At 36.9% G+C, this 18,253-nt stretch overlaps 1 protein-coding gene across 1 annotated transcript in view; it reads left to right on the forward strand.

Annotated features, from left to right (window-relative positions):
- The window catches only part of DST (dystonin), a 297,096-nt gene that overhangs the window by 239,605 nt on the left and 39,238 nt on the right, over positions 1–18,253 (forward strand). The window contains 11 exon segments of the mRNA XM_065681484.1: positions 131–337; positions 4,015–4,134; positions 4,304–4,411; positions 6,123–6,341; positions 9,399–9,602; positions 12,355–12,586; positions 12,939–13,165; positions 13,820–13,942; positions 14,394–14,495; positions 16,830–16,931; positions 17,961–18,134. Of these exon segments, the coding sequence (XP_065537556.1) occupies positions 131–337; positions 4,015–4,134; positions 4,304–4,411; positions 6,123–6,341; positions 9,399–9,602; positions 12,355–12,586; positions 12,939–13,165; positions 13,820–13,942; positions 14,394–14,495; positions 16,830–16,931; positions 17,961–18,134 (1,818 nt within the window).

The following is an 18,253-nucleotide window of genomic DNA, read 5'->3' on the forward strand; positions in this document are numbered from 1 at the left end:
TTGTCCCTTTGGTCTGTGCGGACATTTCAGTTCTTGACTTACGGAGTGGTTGAAGGAATAAAAAAGCACATGCAGGCTGTGTGTGTTCGGCTCATATGCTGACATGTTTACTTTAAATGGCCTTTTACAGGAGCTGAAAAAAGAAGCAAAGAACAACAAAGGATTACTAGACACTCTCAATGAAGTTGGCAGTGCCTTCCTGGAGCTGGTGCCATGGAGGGCCAGAGAGGGGCTTGACAGGATGATAACAGAGGACAACGAACGTTACAGATTAGTGAGTGACATGATCTCTCAGAAGGTGGATGAGATTGATGCTGCCATCCTGAGATCCCAGCAGGTACTGAAAACTGTTCTTTTAGTAATAACAGTCTCTGGCCATGTGTACCTGAATAAAAGATGTCATTTAATAATGTTGCCAAATGTTTGTTGTGCTTGAGTAGCAAAAGGCCTGTTTGAATGAAATGAGACTCCACTGTTAACATATGAATGCTGGAACTTGGCTAATCTGTACCACTGTTACAGTTTTCTGCCTTTTGTTGACACAAACATCAGGCTTGTAGCTGAAATTGCTGTAACTATTCTGTGGCTCTTCAAGTGAGAGTTTGCTTAAGTAGGAACTGAATGGACCATGTCTTCTTGTTAAGTAAAATATGCCCCAGATCCCCAGCCAATTTCACTGGATGCCACACTGGAATCACAAGGGTTGCCACACCTTTTAGCATCAGCTGGTTGTCTAGCTGCTCTGTACTTTTCACAATTAAAAGCTGGATCATCTTGTTCAAGCTGTAGTGGAGGATTTAAATAACAATCACTATTACTCACAACGCTTTTCTTCTTGGGGCTCAAAAATCTGAGTTCTTTAATATGTGGAAGTTTCTATGCATTCACAGAGCTGTATATATGAGTGCACTTTGAGAACTGGCACTCTTAATTTCATCACTAAATAGTCCCATATTTAGGTTTGCTTATAATGCATTGTGGAAGCACAATTTGCCAATGTCTGCCTACGGTTCAGGCATAGAAATATTCATGCAGATTTCTGTTTCTGCTAATAGTTCCTATAAACAGTTGTAAGAGGACAAGGCATGTGCGATACTTTCAGTTTGCTGAAAGTTAACTGAAGGAGGCTGGCAATAACTCAGGTCTTGAACTGAAGTTAAAGTAACTTCATATTTCTTTTTAAGAGGTTTGCTATGAATATTATCTTGTCTCATTAATCAAATCCTCAGAAATGGTGATTTTTTTCAGTGGGTGATAATGTAAGATAGGAGAGTGTATGTTGGCTCTCCTTAAACTTTTCTGAATTCTGTGAGTGTGTTGCATCTCCTAGCACGAATTCAGCAAATTCAGGTCCAGACACAAAAAGTTCAGAGCTAGCTCCGCTAGCTAATGTGGCAAAGGCACATTTGCAACCCAGACCTGCATATCCCTAACCTCTACTTCAGCCCAACTCACATCACCACAGTATACTCCTATACACTACATCCTATGATAAATATCAAGAGGCTTAACACACTTCCAGTGAAGGATAAGGTACTTTCCATTTAGCTCAGACAAATACAATGCAAAATAAAAAATGCTTTTGGAGAAGTTAGTGCTCTGTAAGCTTATCATGTGGCAACTTGTTCCAAGTGCCTGTGCTATTAGGAAGTTTTGGGTGGAAGGCAAAGCCACTGCAAAGACAAAAGCTCAATGGGAGTAGTGTAGGGTTCAGACTAGACATCACCAGGTCAAGGTGAGAAATGCAGCAAGCTATATGAACATGTAAGCATATTGTTTCATATGGAAGCTGTTTATTCAGTGCAAACTGGGAGGCTTAATAGACTAATGCAATGTCCTGGTTTTTAACTACCTGGGCAAAATGCTCCCAGATGGATAGAATTATCATAGGGATAAATTTAGCTGCATGTTGTAATTTTCATTTCTCAATACTGAAAGCATTGAATGGTGTCTTACCCTAGTAAAGGCATGCTACATAGAATAGGTTATATTCTACTTTTGGCTTGCTTGTTGCTCTTCACTATAAAGCAGCCATAGAGAGTGCTTTAGAAAGCTTTCATGAAGCAAATCACAATACCATTGTGTTTGGAAGTCAATCATTCCCCAATGGACTATGATTGGTTAAACTGGGTGGGGACAAAATAAATGATTTTATAGTGACTCAAGTGAAGTTCAGTGCTCATAAATAAGTGTCCTGAATAATGGGAAGAAAACACTTCAAAATTTGGATGCAGAGAATACCAGTTTTGTGCTTTTTATTCTTCTGTGTTGTATTTGAAATTTTCATTTGAAATTGGAAATCCTATACCCTCAGCAAATGGAGTTTAGAATCCTGTCCTTCCTCAGTGCTATGTAACCTAGAAATTCCACTGCCATGCCTTGATTTTGTTATTTCCATTAAATATTTGCTCAATATTACTTACATATCCATGGTTATTTGGTATCAGGAAGCCACAGTGCAATTTGTACATCTAACACATTTGGAATCACCTTCTTAATTTCCTTCACCTGGATCATAAATAGATGGGCTTCTGAAGAGCTTGGCAGTTTCTAAAACCAGGAATATGTATGTGCTTTGTGCTGATGTTTACAGTCCTGATTGTTTCAGAACATACCTTTCTATTAGAAAGTCACAATATTTAGGACAAAACTTTCTGTTACTTTAAATGAGAAGTGACATACAGTGAAAAAGAATGTTTGTGCTCCCTTTCATGTAACAAATGGATTATAAGGGCTGAAAAAGATTGACTCGTAAAGAATGAAATCTCAGAACTGCTTCTTTTGGTTTTGCATGACTCATGATTAATCACTAAGACAGGACTGTTTAGTGCCTAAAGTGAACTCCAGCTATGTTACAGGAGCAGGGTTGTCACGGTCTGCAGCCACAGAGGAACAGACCAACATATTTGAAGGACAAGAGGGACAGACTCTTGGGGTCAGAAAGAGACTTCTGAGGAAAGCATGGGTATCAACAACACAAGGAGCAGGTTACATCCTGATAGACTGTCACAGTAACTCGGAGCCATAATAATGTTCAGCTAATTGCAGTGAAGGTCAGAGTTTAAAATAAATAAAGAAATAAATTAGTTCTTAGTAGTTTCTATGGTGACTGTTTTGTACACCTCATCATCCCATGTAATATGTCTCTATGGCTTAAGCTCAAAGCTGCCTCTGCTGAGAACTGCACCATGTGGGTGCTAAGATACATGCCCATAAACTTGAGCTGAAGAGAGAATATATGATTTATTTTTTTTCTTTAATTTGGTCTTAATTTCCAGGGGAATTGGATCCCCACAGACTTCAGGATCTGCATCACAAATTAGTAAGAAACAGATCCTTTAAGTCCTCTCATTACTTTAGTGCTTTGAAGTAATTCCTGAAACATTGATATGTTGACTAATGGTGGTCAAAAGTTAATCTTTTAGGAAAAGGACTGGCTGCACCCAAATGCCCCAGAGAGTTTTTGCATTTAATCCAAGGTCTAGTTTTGGATGAAATCCTGCCTTGTCTGAGTTCAGTGAGGATTTTCCACTGATTTAGTTGAATTGTGGGGTTTTTCTTGCCTTTATCATTTAATACCAAAGCATCTCTTAAGATTAAAAGGATAACATCAAACAACTGTTTCTTAGGATAATTGCAACGCTAGCGGTAATAATAAACATAGAGATAGAAAAGATGTGGAAGTAGACTGAAATGAAAACAATGACTCGACTTACAATTCTGAAATTATAACCCATTTTATTTTCTTACGTCTGTTAGAGAGCTGTAGGCTTTGGAAAAATGTATTTGCTTCTGTTGCTTTGTCATGCTTATGAATTAAGCTGCTGTGTTACAATCTCTCAGAATCATTTTGGGCTTCCTATTTCATTTATATAAAAACCTCATATGGAAAGGGAGCCGCTATCTTTCTAACAATTCCAAAGTATGCTTTTTAATCTTCTCTAAATTTTTTGAAAGTCATTCTAATTTCACATCTATAGAACTGCTGAACTAATTCATGTCTCCTTCATTTAGTTTGATCAAGCAGCTGATGCTGAATTTGCCTGGATTGCAGAAACAGAAAAGAAACTGATGTCTCTGGGTGATATTAGGCTTGAGCAAGACCAGACCATGGCTCAGCTACAAGTTCAAAAGGTAAAAGAAATGCGTTTCCAAATGTCACATTAATTATTGGCCAGCACACTCTCCATCTAGAAAATGTACTGGCACGATTTAATTTTCAGTCCATCATAATGCACTTCAAAAATAGTTTTTGCTCAATGTATTCCTTTTTTTTCCTGACGAATTTTTCTTCTGTTCCAAGGCTTTTACCATGGAGATTTTGAGGCACAAAGATACTATAGATGAACTTGTTAAATCTGGGGATAAGATTATGAACACGTGCACCGAGGAAGAAAAACAGGCCATGAAGGTAAAGTTTCTTAAATTGCAGCTACAGCAGTGGATATGCAGACAACATATAAATAGAAGGATTCCTATAGTGTACATCTTGAAATACTAATGAAAAAACATTAATTACAGCCACTTCTAGTCTAAGGATTGTAGTACTAAAAGAAATGCTGTTGTGTTTCCCTCTTCTTCCTTCAGGATGTTCAGAGAGCAAGCACTGTGTACTTGCCTCATTGCCAGACACTAATTTGTAGCCACATTTATCATCTTCATCCATGGTAAATAGTATTTTAGCCAATGGACAATTGAGTGAATAGGTGTTAGTCATCTGGGGTAGCGTGTATGGAATCTGAGGGTTCATCTTCCTGAGTTCTCTTGGGTCAGTGACACTCTGTGTGTATTTCTGTGCTGGATTCAATGGCTATGCACCTCAGTGTGAATCTTTCATTTCTGGTAATTTCAGTGTGGACTTCACTTGCCAAGATTATTCCATACTGTTGACTAACACAGTCCATGAAAGGCATTCTTATGCCTTTATTTATTACACACACAGAGAATGCCTAATGTTGGGGCTGCATATATATACAGACAGATTTTTCATGCTAGCGTTTAAGAATGGGTTAGTTATGGGGTTGGGTTTGTGGGTTTTTCTGCTGAGTTATGGTAAGGCTGGATATATAGTGTAAATTTAGTCTTTCCAATGACTGCCCTCCTTGAAAAACAACACTAATTTTGCTCTGCTGGAGGATCTCTGAAGAAATCTGATTTGCTCTTAAGTGAATTTCAAATAGATGAGAAGTTCTGTCTGTGAAACTGTTGTCATAAGGGAACACAATATTATGTGAGACTTATTAAATATTTGTATTTGTCAAAAATGCTGTATATCTGTGTGTTAGGCTATGTTTTGTCCTTCGGATAATATCTTTATACTTAATTTACATGCAAGACATAACAAATGAAAGGATAGCTTATTCTGGCAAAAAAAGATTCTTCACATACTCAATGGCTTGCTTATATGTCTAGATTTTCCAAGGCTAAGTATTTATGTGCATTGTCACATATAATATTTCATAAAAATGATAACATGGGCAGTCTTCCACAGGAAAATTGCATAGCTAGTTGATACTTTATTTTATTATCATATGCCCAAATGCAGTAGACTTACAATGTTCAGACTTTATAATTTTATCATTATTAATGGTAACACATCCTCATTACTTAAAGTATGCTAACCTGGAAAATAATGCTTTGTGGTTTCTGTTGCAAGTTTGTAAGCTACAAGCACAACATTGCACCCTATTCTCTTGCCAGATTTAAAAACAAAACAAACCCAAACAACAGGGGTTTTGTGTATTGTTCATGATGCCTTGATTTAGAAATGCTAAGCTTCTGCCAAGTGTCACTGGAGATAAGCCTCTTCAGTAAGGAAGTGGGGCTAAGATCTGCGGTCAAATCATTTGCAGCTTGACTGGAAGCCCTATGGATAAAGTATAATTTGTAAATATCAATATTATTAAATATGTTCTAATTACTTTGAAAATACTCAACCAAAGTATGATCTCCCACAATACTGATTCTGTCCACCTTGAACGCTGATGCTGATAGAAATATTATCAAAAGTAAAATGTGGTTCACTGTGGTTTGGTTCTATAATTATCAAAGACTGTTTAGAAATGAAGGTAATAGACATGGAAAAACACACATTGCTATTTTTTGTTAATATTATTTTACAGAAAAAAATGGAAAGCCTCTTACAGAAATATGATACAGTCTGTCAAATGAACTCTGAGAGAAACCTCCAGCTGGAACGGGCTCAGTCCCTGGTTAACCAGTTCTGGGAGACTTATGAAGAGCTTTGGCCATGGTTAACTGAAACAGAAATGATCATCTCTCAGCTTCCTGCACCAGCCCTTGAATATGAAACTTTAAAGCAACAACAAGAAGAGCATAGGGTAAGCATTTTTCCAATTGTGAAGAACAAAGGGGCAAAAGCCAAGTAGTATTCTGCTTAAAGCTGTGGAGTACTCTGCTAAATGTTTATAACCCAGACAGTTATACTTCTGTTGAAAAATAAATCTTTAAATCAGTGATAGAAAATAAATACATTTTCGGCCATGCCTTTACCATTTCCCAAACTGTGCATGCAAACAAGATTCTCTGTGGAAGGCAGCAAACAATGTATAAGCATAAAAGAGGGCAAAAGGGGAAAAAATTGCCATTGAAGTGAGAACTGAGCACACAAAAGTTGATAGTTAAATAAACTTAAAGTACAAGTTAATGTCAGTACTACAATCCAGACCTATAAACAGAAAGAACAAATATGGGATGGTTTAGCAAGAAACAAAAGAGGGTAAAACATGACTATCTAAAGAACTAGAGTACCTGCTGTCAGCCTGCTGAAAGTGAAATGCTATCTTTGTGTACAGACTGTGTACAAATATGTGCATCCATTGATCTTGTGTACATGTAAAAACATTGGCTTTTGTTTTGTTGGTAACACTGGAGCTAAATTTAGCTGAGCCAGGAAGATGGACAATTAAAGGGCCAAGAATTGATTGCTTGGGTTCCAGCCAATCCCATAGTAATTTCTCATGTCAAGTATATATGTTATATAACAATTAAAAGAAATAAATGTTTACCAGAACATCACAAAACAGAGGCATCAGTTTTGTAGGCTGACCACCATATGGGCTTTCTTGCATGGAGGAATAATCAGCTGGGGTAAAAATTAGTATGTTTCATCAATGGCTACTAGTATTACCTGGAATCAGGTGTATCCCACTGAGGTTAAAAACCTGCATGGGTTGGCACACGCAAAGCCCATATGGCTACTGGACGTACCTGTCTCCCTACTAAGCACAGAATAACCAGGATTTTTTTATTTTAGCTGCCTCAATTAAGTGACTCAGGCTAGATAGGATGATCCCTGTCTTCAATATCTTGTTTACTGTGAGACCAGTTAATGAAGATGTGCCACTCTTATGTACTGGTAAACACTGGGTTCACTTATTTATCTTCCTATTATGTCCGGAATGAACAACCATGTTCTATTAAGGCTGGCTATACAACATGTGCTTTACAAACTATCTTGATTAGTCACCGTAAACCTAATCATGCTTGCTTTACTTACAGGATTGTTCCTCATATACTTTAATCATTCTGCTTGCATGAGAGGTCCTTCAGATGAGCTTCTATTTTCGCATTTTCCCTGGGCTATGCCATTAGCTGAGATTTGTTGGTTAAGTAGAAGATTAATGTCAGGAAATTTTAACACATAATCTGATCTGAAATACTGGAATCGTTTACCCAATAGTAGATCACGGAGAAGACCAAATCATTTATTGTTCTAGTAAAAGAAAAGGAAAGAAAAAAAAAATTTCTGAATGTGAATTGAAAACAGTTTTTTATATTCACTTATATTTCTGTTCTGATGTGTTTACTGATGACTGTCTTTTTTCCAAGTCATGGAATTTATAGATTTGATTCTGTGAGAGTTAACATGCAGTCACTTTGGTTTGAACTGAGCTGTGGTTATGCGTAGCATAAGGTTTGGACCCAGAAATGTGCACTGTTGTGGCCTTGTGTAAGTTTTTTGTGCACAAAAATAGATCACACAAAATTATTTTCTAAAAGCTTTCAACCTGCTTTTAGTTTTCCCTTTTCTTCATGTCTGCTAGTCAACATTATTTTTCCTGTTGTGAGGCATACAAATAGTCTTAGATTCTCAGTAAGTAGCTAGAGTCAGGGTGGCTGTCAAGGGGGGGGGTTGTATTTTCATTGCTGCTTGTCATCAGGGGACTGTGGAGAATCATGTCACTGTCATTTCAATCCTCTCAGCATCTCCTCTTCTGGGAAGGAGTGAGTAAGCAAGCCAGTATCAGGATTTCTTTTTAAGGGAAGGACCTTAGTTGAAGAAAAGAGGATTTATTTACACTAAGACTGATGTAGGCCCTTTTGTGAGTCTTCATTAATTTAAACAAACTCTCAGCTGGGAGGAACAGGGCATGTGCCTTTCATATTCCTGCACAAGGGCTTCACGGAGTTCACAGCACCAAGAAGGACAGCACCTCACAAGGCAGTGGTATTATTCTGAAAAGGGAGGAATGAGCAGAGAAAATAAATAAAACTGGAGGGAAGGATGGGGCTACTCCTAAAAAAAAGCCCCTTTCCCTTTGTCAGATCTATGGGTACAAGTAAACAAAGGCAAAATCCTTAGGCAAGTTGGAAGACACCTTGTGACCTGTCTACTTCCATAAGCTTCTGCACAGTGTTCTTCACAGTTTTGACTTACTTTGCGGGGGGATGATGAGAGGGAGTAGACAGCTGAGATGAGATTTAATTTCCCTACTAATTACTTGTTAAACTTGTTTAAGTAATAGTTCTGCTGTGAAGATAGAGGGGTCCAGTGGCCAGAGGGGACACTGCTAAACTAAGTTGAGAGGTCTCTGCTGATCAGTCTTCCTTGTCCTTTTGTCATTTTCACTGATTTCTTTGACCCTTCTTTGTGCTAGTTTCCTCTTCTTAAATCAAGGATAATTTGAATTACTAATCTTGCAGTGCCAGTGCCTCTTTCTATGATGTTCTTCAATTAAAGGCTTTGCAGCAAGTGACAGATATCAACATGAAAAGTGGTGGTGTTACACCCATCTGTAATATTGTCACCATTTCTGTCATTATGGGTACTAAATATCATGGGGAATGTCTGTTGCCAGCATTATATGCATAGTTAACATCTTATATTTTACCTGCAATCGCATGTCCTACAAGAGTGTTGTACAGACTATTCCAGTGAATCTCTAATTGTGGTATTTCATGCCTGGATAGCTCTGTGTTGGAATAGGAGTGATCACTGGCAAAGCAGTCATTACCTTTATTTGATGTTATTTGTGCTTTACATTAGGATGAAGCGTATTTGGAATTTCTTGCCAGCTGGATGTGTTAGAAGTGTGGACAGCTGTAATGTCATGGTGTAAGCATAAGAAACTGATAAGTTGTTTCGTTTGTTATAGCAACTGCGTGAGCTGATCGCTGAGCACAAGCCTCATATAGATAAGATGAACAAAACTGGGCCTCAGTTGCTGGAGCTGAGCCCAGGAGAAGGTTTTTCTATCCAAGAGAAGTATGTGGCAGCGGACACCCTTTACAGTAAAATTAAGGAAGATGTTAAAAAGCGAGCACTGGCACTGGATGAAGCCATCTCTCAGTGTACCCAGGTATCAGTTTAAGTTTAAAATATAATTGGATTCATTCAAATGGAAAAACACACAGACATTGTCATCCTACACGTATACATCAAGACTAAACCACCATTTTATCTGGATTTTTCAACCTAATGGCCTGTGAATGTTCATATCACTGCCTATGGCACTGATTTTTCTATTTCTCAAGGGCTTATGATGTTATATATTGGTCAGTATTGCAACTCTGCTGCAGCTGAAAAATGTTATTGCTTCTTATATTTTGAAGCAAAAAAACCCCACCACATTTGGTCTAGAAATGTGGGATTTTGTCTTCCATTTTCTCTTGCTGGTCTGTTGCTAGGTGGTGCTTTGTTTACATACGGATGTCACTGTTGATCAGTTAATTTGGGTATGGTTATATCTGGAACCTGGCAGCTTTACTTATGATCTGTTACCAGTGGGACCAGCGGGTGGTTTAGCAGTAGTAATAGTGATTTTCTTCTTTGCGCGCGCACGAGGACTTAATGCAACACATGCCTGAACTGTTATGTAAAAGTATTGTGAGTGAAGTTAGACCTCATAAAATGTCATCATAAGCATAAAATTCAGACCAAGTCCACAAAAGCTGTGTATCTTAGGTTCATCACCCTATGCAATGAACTTTGATAGCGTATTGTCACATTCTAAAGACTTTTAGATACTGGGTTAGTTGTCATGAAACCCAAACTGAAATTCTTTTACTCAAACCCAAATTCAGAAAAGAACTCAGTATAACTGTGTACATGAACCCACTCAGAAGCCTGAATAGTTTGTTCTATAATGGTGCTTTTTGTAGGAAATTCCAAATTTTTTCTATTCACTGGCAATTAAGTGCTATATTCTGCTTAGGTCTAAAATAATAAAGACATACACCTTAAAGTTCACATCAAGTCTCATAGTTCATTGTACTTGATGTCATATTTGTAGCCCCTGCAGACCAAGTTTTGAGAACCTGAGGCAAAAAATGACATCAGATAACATCCTGCTTTTGAACTGGTTACAGACATTATGTAACACCTTCCTTATTCACACCTTGGAAAGATGCCTGATTATTTAGATTCAGTGTTTATCATAAATGCTCAGGTCTCCCAGTATTTGCAGCTGCACATTAGAAAATTGAAGGTATTTACTTAGTATTCAAGTCCCTGCTTTGTATGTGATAGACATTAATGTGTTATTCTGACTAAGTACAGAAAGCAAGAATAAAAATGCATTCTTTGGTAACAGCAAGAGTATAATCAGATGTTGAGAAAATATTTAATGATTTATGCAATACTTTGAGGTTAATTTTATTTACCTAAATGTATATGCAGATGCCAAAGCAAAACATTGTAATGCTCAGAATGTAATTTTATATCATCTTTTTCTATTAAGATACATAGATATATATTTTCAGAGCTCTGTACTGTGATGACTATGTCAGTGTTTGTCTAGACAGTCCTGGAAGAATAATTATTTAACTCTTCAGGTCTTAAATTATATTAAATTGCATTATATATCAAAGGCAGGACATAACATATGGAGCCAGAATGAGAGGTTGTAACGACTTGCATTTCTTCCTTTTAAGTTCTCAAACACCTTGTCTCATTCACTGAAGTGCGAGTACAAGGAGGCGTACTGAGTGTACTGACAACTTAAAAATGTAATTTATATGTCAGTTGTTATCACTTATGTAAGGTTTTGTTGCCACAATCAGTTTTTCAGAAGTCTTGAATGTGAGACGTCTACTTATCTTTCATAGTACATTTTGCTGGCTTGTGTGATAGTCACACTTCTAACAAAAACACTGAGTCTATAACATTAGTCACAGAGTCTGATTGAAGTGGGTTGTATGGTGGTAAAAGTAATTACACTTGTATTGCCTATATTCCTTTGAATAGAAAGGATGTGTAGCTGTTTGTTCACATAAGGTAATCTTGTTGTGTTCTTTCTATCACCTTTCCCAGGTGTAGCCAGGAGTGGGTTTTGTAGATTCTGGAGGATCATCAGATGCACCCACAGTTTATTAATCTCTTTAATTTGAAAGGGGCATGGTGGTGAGATATTTTTAGGAATCTTGCTGGATCCAAACCATATTGTAAAGACTAATGTTGGACCTGTACCAAAGACCATGTACCATGTTAACATAGCTGTCATTGAGCTTCTGGGCTCAGGCAAACATGGGTGAACATAAAATACACACTGGTGTGCCCTTTTAGGTGCAAAAATAATGTACCTTTACTGCACTAACAAGCACCACCTGGACAGTAACATGTCTTTTTGAATGACCTTACGTATCAAATTAATTGTGGTTATATGCCAGTATGTTGGTCCTGATATGAAAATGTATGTATCTGATATTAAGGTAAATATCCTTCTAAAAGAATGAAATCAGAAAGCCATGGCTCTTCAAAATAATATGCAAACTACTGTATGAATTACACAGGACTAAATGCAAGTGGATTCTGACATTTATAGTACCTTCAGATGGAGTGTCTCAGGACTTAATAGTAAAATTCTTAAATTGGAGAGGAAGTACCATTTGCAAGGTCATTTTTGTAATTTAAGTATTAAAAGAGGGGAAGAACCACGAGGGAGGGTATTTGTTGCAAGTTACACATATGTATGTTGAATAGAGATGTTAAATACGGTAATTTTACTGTTCCTTTTTCCAAGAAAATTTCACATGCCATTTTTCATTTGTTGGATTTTTTTTTTCCTCTCTAATTTCTCTGCCACTTCTTTCTGTCCTTTACCACTCTCCCAGTTTCATGACAAGATAGATCCAACTCTTGAGAGTCTGAAACGCATAGTTGAGCGTCTGAGGCAGCCACCTTCGATATCAGCAGAGGTTGAGAAGATTAAAGAGCAAATCAGTGAAAATAAGAATGTGTCCGTGGATCTGGAAAAACTTCAGCCAGTGTATGAGACGCTTAAACAGAGAGGGGAGGAAATGATTGCTCGCTCAGAAGGAGCTGATAAGGATATATCTGCTAAAGGTAGTAGACTGAGGAAAGTTTCATGTAGTGGAAATGCAGCAAGCTGCAGTATATAAAAAATCTTAATTTCTGATGACCACTGATCTGTGGATTGTGTTCTGCTGGAGAAGCTGCTAAAGATTTATAAAAACAAAGCATTCGTTTAAAATAATTCATCATGGATTTGACCCTTGTTTTATTTTTAAAAGCCATTTTGGTTGTTCCCACTTAACATTATAAGGAGCCCCGTAAAGAAACAATTTTAGAGTCTAAATTTTAAAATGTACACATATGTTTCTGCTGTAGAACTGTAGAGAGATTTATGGCCCGGAATTGTTTGCCAAGGTAGTAATCTAGTTCCTTTGTTGTTTAGCTGTTCAAGATAAACTAGACCAAATGGTCCTCATTTGGGAAGACATCCAGACCTTGACTGAGGAAAGGGAGGCCAAATTGTTGGATGTAATGGAACTAGCTGAAAAGTTTTGGTGTGATCACATGGCTGTTGTAGCTACTATTAAAGATACTCAGGACTTTATTCGAGAACTGGAGGGACCTGGAGTTGACCCATCTGTAGTCAAGCAACAGCAAGAAGCTGCTGAGGTCAGTAGAAAGTATTTTGTTGACTTGAACTATTTTATTTGCAGCATGCGGAGAAAAGACAATTACTGTGGAGAATATTTACATATACAGACTTACAGGAGAATATTTAATTTGGTTTAGGGACCAAGAGGGATAATTGTATAGAAATTTACTATAATGATATCTCAAGAGTCTATGGTAAATAACATGTATGAGTGCTTAATTGCAGTGAGCATGCAACATGTGCCTGTCATTATATTTACATAGCTGTTTATAAACATGTATATAATAAGCATGTCACCAAGACTTTTGAAAGTTACACATGCTTTAGATTCCCTGAGTAATACGTAACATATAAATGAAAGGTGTGCAGATGTATTTTTCTCTAAGCCTGTAATTGTTTATAGTCAAAGATTTGAAAGTTAAATGATAACCTCTGGAAAAGAAAACACTCTGATTAAACTTTTATTTATTTTTTCCATCTCATGTTACAATTTAGACAGATGTCAGTTGATTTCTCTCTCACACTGCAAAGGGATAGTTATATTTTCAGCATCCAATTGTAAGTCCAGGTGACCTTAAAGAAAACAAAGGTGTAATCCTGCTGTGTTCCATCTTGAAAGCAAACTGTACATAGATTATTAAATTTAGTGTTGTATGTTCTTCTCTTTGTAGGCTGTTAAAGAAGAAATTGACGGACTGCAGGAAGAACTAGAAACAGTTGTGAACCTTGGCTCTGAACTTAGAGCTGCTTGTGGAGAGCCTGACAAACCTATTGTCAACAAGAGTATAGATGAGGTATGGGAAATGCTGGTGCTTAAATTTGTTATGTTAGGTGCTTGTTCAGCTGAAATCGGTATATCCCACCTGCCCCCAACATTACAAAATACTGGAATTTCTCTAAGACTCAGCACTGTGCGTTTCTTTGAAGCTACCTTTATTATAACGATGTAACTCCAAATGATTTAATAATACTATTTCCCATGTTAACTATAATCCCTATATTTATAAAAATATTCAGTAAGCAATATTGGAAGTATACAGAAGTTATTGAAGTTAATCCAGAATCTCTAGTGTATTCTGAGGGAGACTATGCAGTGATGGGGAGAACAAGTGTGTTAATATGGAATAAATATGGACTATTGATGCTTAGTTTATTTATGTTATTGATCAGTGAATAATTAGTGAATGCACATTATACAGCAGTAAAATTCTTTTGTCCATTGGAGTAAATTGTGCTTACTTGCAGCTGAATTCTGCTTGGGATGCCTTAAACAAAACATGGAAAGAAAGGGTGGATAAGCTTGCTGAAGCTATGCAGGCAGCTGTTCAGTACCAAGATGGACTGCAGGTAAGATGATGTTGTGTACCTAACCCATTCCTGAGTCAATAGGAATTAATGTGGTTGTAGTAAAAAATGCCATATGATTTGGTAAGTGACAAGTGATATATCACTCTGATTATAGTGACTATTTTCTTCATAGGCAGATTTTTCTCAGGATTGTGTTTTTTTTTGTTGTTGTTGTTTTGGGTTGTGGTTTTGTTGGGTTTTTTTTTTAATCAAAGAATAAATCCATTGCATTGTTTTCTTCATGTAGTTCATACCTTGCACTGTATTTAAATTCAAGATTAATGTCCACTTGTTTATTGATAAGAGCAGAGTTTTTTTGATACTGCACATTCACAGTAATCCTGCTCATATTTTCTTGTGGTAGTACTTTACATGATAGGCAAGTTGAAGTTGTGACACATTTACATGATCTGAAAGAAACAGAATAGGTCCATGGACTCACTTGCTGCTATTTTATTTCTGTGGAGGACCGTCAAGGAACTTCAGTTTTATTCCACCTTTTAAATAAGTCAAATATTTTAAGTTTTAATATTTTAAGCAAAAAATATTATTAACATAATGTTGCTGGACCATTACACTAGTTCTTCCATTATACTAATTCTCAGTATAATTTACCCTGTCACGATACTTTAGAAGATTATTTGCTTTTTAAATCTGTAGGTAAGTTTTCCAGCAGTTTTTTTAAGATACCTTGTACATTGTACATCCTACAACTGAGAAAGTTTCAAAAAAAACCAAACAAAAAACACCACTACCAAGAAAAAACAAAGCAAGGGGGTGGGACTTGATGACCTTCAAAGGTCCCCTTCAACCCAAACTGTTCTAAAATTATATGTCTTTTCCCTCTATGTGCTGGGGGGGGCGGGCGGTTTGCATGTTCTTTGTACATTTTGGCTGAGTGGCAAGCCTCTTATCTTTTGTCACTGAGTGGCTAGAAGGTTGAAACATTTGAAAAGATTCCAAACATGGTCAGATTTTGCAAAACCTATTTTTTGCTTGGTGGAATGATTGGCTTTCTTGCTTCATTAAATCTTCAAAATTAGTTTCACATGACACTGAGGGCAGTTGCTTGTCTGTTCAGTACAGATCAAGCAGCAGAATACTTCTTAATAGTAAGACAGCATGCCTGCTTTCCAGTGCACCCTCACTATGTATTTTTCTCCAAGTTCTTCTGTGTTCAGACTGCACGGAGGTTGACTTGTAGGGTTACATTAGGAACACTGACATTGGTTTAAGTGCTTTGTAGTTCCTGTGGCTGTACATCGTTCATTCTACAAAGTTTGTGAAAGAACTGTATTTGAGTGCCTTCTTATGCTTATTTCAGTAGACATGAAGAGTATCATCGGCAGATTGTTAGCTGCAGCTGCCTCCTCCTGTTGAGCATGTTGAGGGTAGTTCTCCTTTTCTTGGGGGAGCTATGAAGCAGTAGGCAGCTCTGACAAGCTGTCCTAAGCTTTTCTCTGTAATGAATTACAGATAACAGGCAGGAGGAAAAGGGGCTAGCAGAGGTGTTTCTTCACTTATGCAATTACCCAGATTGATACAGCTGTTCTTAATCTGCAAGTAGAGTATTCTTGAGGTGGTTCTGCATTATATCAGGAGCAAAAGAAGTATCCACAAAGCTTCAGAACTTTGGAGGCTTTATGTGTTTTTTAAAGTTATAACTGCATTATCCTATGGAGATTCAGTCAAGCCCTTTTATCCTATGGAGATTCACTATGGACCTTTACTACATAATATATACTGAATGGGGGTCGTGTGCTGTGTTGCTTGCACAGATAACATCATCACAGAATCACAGAATGGTTTGGGTTGGAAGGGACCTTAATGATCACACAATTACAACACCTCTGCCATGGGCAGAGACACCTTCCACTAGATCAGGTTGCTCGAAGCCGTGTCCTTCAAAAGAAGTTTGTAATCATCATTTAAAGTGCGTTACCACTCAGCTACTGTCTTCTATTTTTGCCCCAAAGGAATGCACAATAGAGTTTGTCCTGTATTTACCTTTCAGGGTATTCATAAAAATTGCTGGTTTTACTCAAGAAGTAGACTGCCACTGAGCATGAGTAGTACTGGCACAGTATTTCTGCTAATAGAAACTCAGTCTTGCAGCATGTACATTCTTGTAACCACTACATGAAATACTTTTGTTAATATTTGATCCCCTGTATCACGAAGAAACCTGGGTTTTCAGAAGAGAGCTGTTTTCTTTCAAAGAGTACAGAAGTATTTTTCTCTGGAGTAAAAAAAAACCCTGATATTTTACTTAATAAAACTTTTAAACATGATTATTTCTCTGCTCACACTTGAATTTCATACTGTGATTTTCAGGCAATATTTGACTGGGTAGATATTGCTGGCAGCAAGTTAGCATCCATGTCCCCAGTTGGAACAGATCTGGAGACAGTGAAGCAGCAAACTGAGGAGCTTAAGGTATGAACTAGTAATTTATTTCACGTATATTTTTATCTGTCTGCATTTTTCTGTGTTATTCAGTATTCTTCTGTATTTTTCAAAGTAATTTTTAATAGCTAGTAAAAAGAATCTGTATGAAAATTTCAAGTAACACATATTTGCAAACTATTCCTTTACAAATGTGTTTCATTTCAAAATCTCTTCCAAATTTTGGTGAGACCACTTTTTACTTTATGAATATATTCTTATAGCCCACAAATACTAGTAACAGCATTCATTCTCTTTCAAAGGCTCTAAGGTTATTATGTACAGGGTTCTTTTGACCTTTATGTTTTCTGATTTCTGCCATGAACAGCTTTCTTGAGGCTCTGAGAGAACATCTCCAAAGCTTCATTTCTGCATTATAGGCTTCTGTCTAAATGCTTACAGAGATCACAACATTCCCAGTACATGAGCAAGCTGAAAATAGAAATTTCAGTCTAAATTAGTAACCTGTCTGTATGGATCTGTGACTGAGTGTGCTCCTGACATTGGTAGGCTATTATGCTGTATATAAATAAAAGAAAAAGGTAGATAATGATCAGGAATGTTCTTGCTTTTGTTGCTCACTGGTACATAATTAAATATATATATAATTAATTATATATTATATATTATTATATATTATTATATATTATATATATATTAAATAATTCTATGTAAAGTTTAAAGTATTATATTATCACAAGCACAAGAGCTAGAACTTACTGAAGATATGTTCTGTTTAAAGACCAGGGAGGTCACTATAGAATACTTTCCTGCTGGGAAAAAACATCATGCTCAGGTCATAGTTAGCAGTAAATGCTGGAATAGTAAGACATTGCATATTTTCAGTTATCTGGGACTGTCTGGATTATCAGAAACATTTTGACCTTGGAAAACACCCCCCCAACTTTATGAAAGTTGGCAGTGATGCATAAGTAGTGCAAATATTGCTGTACTATGCTATATTCAAAAAGATCATTACTTGTGATACATTTATTTGTATTCTTTTTTCTATTGCCATAGCAATTTAAGACAGAAGCTTATCAGCAGCAGATTGAAATGGAAAGGCTGAACCATCAGGCAGAGCTATTGCTGAAGAAGGTAACAGAGGAGAGTGACAAGCACACTGTTCAAGACCCTCTCTCAGAACTTAAACTATTGTGGGACAGCCTAGAAGAAAAAATTATAAGCAGACAGGTAAATAAACTTGAATGTGGGAGCTTTATTCCTGACTTAGATTTTTGAGAAAAGCTTTTTATTCTATATGATGTTTTCATCAATTTACACATTTATTCCTTTTTGTTTGGAAATTGCAG

Source organism: Lathamus discolor, chromosome 5 (assembly GCF_037157495.1).
Source record: "Lathamus discolor isolate bLatDis1 chromosome 5, bLatDis1.hap1, whole genome shotgun sequence".
In the NCBI taxonomy this organism is placed as follows: Eukaryota; Metazoa; Chordata; class Aves; order Psittaciformes; family Psittacidae; genus Lathamus; species Lathamus discolor.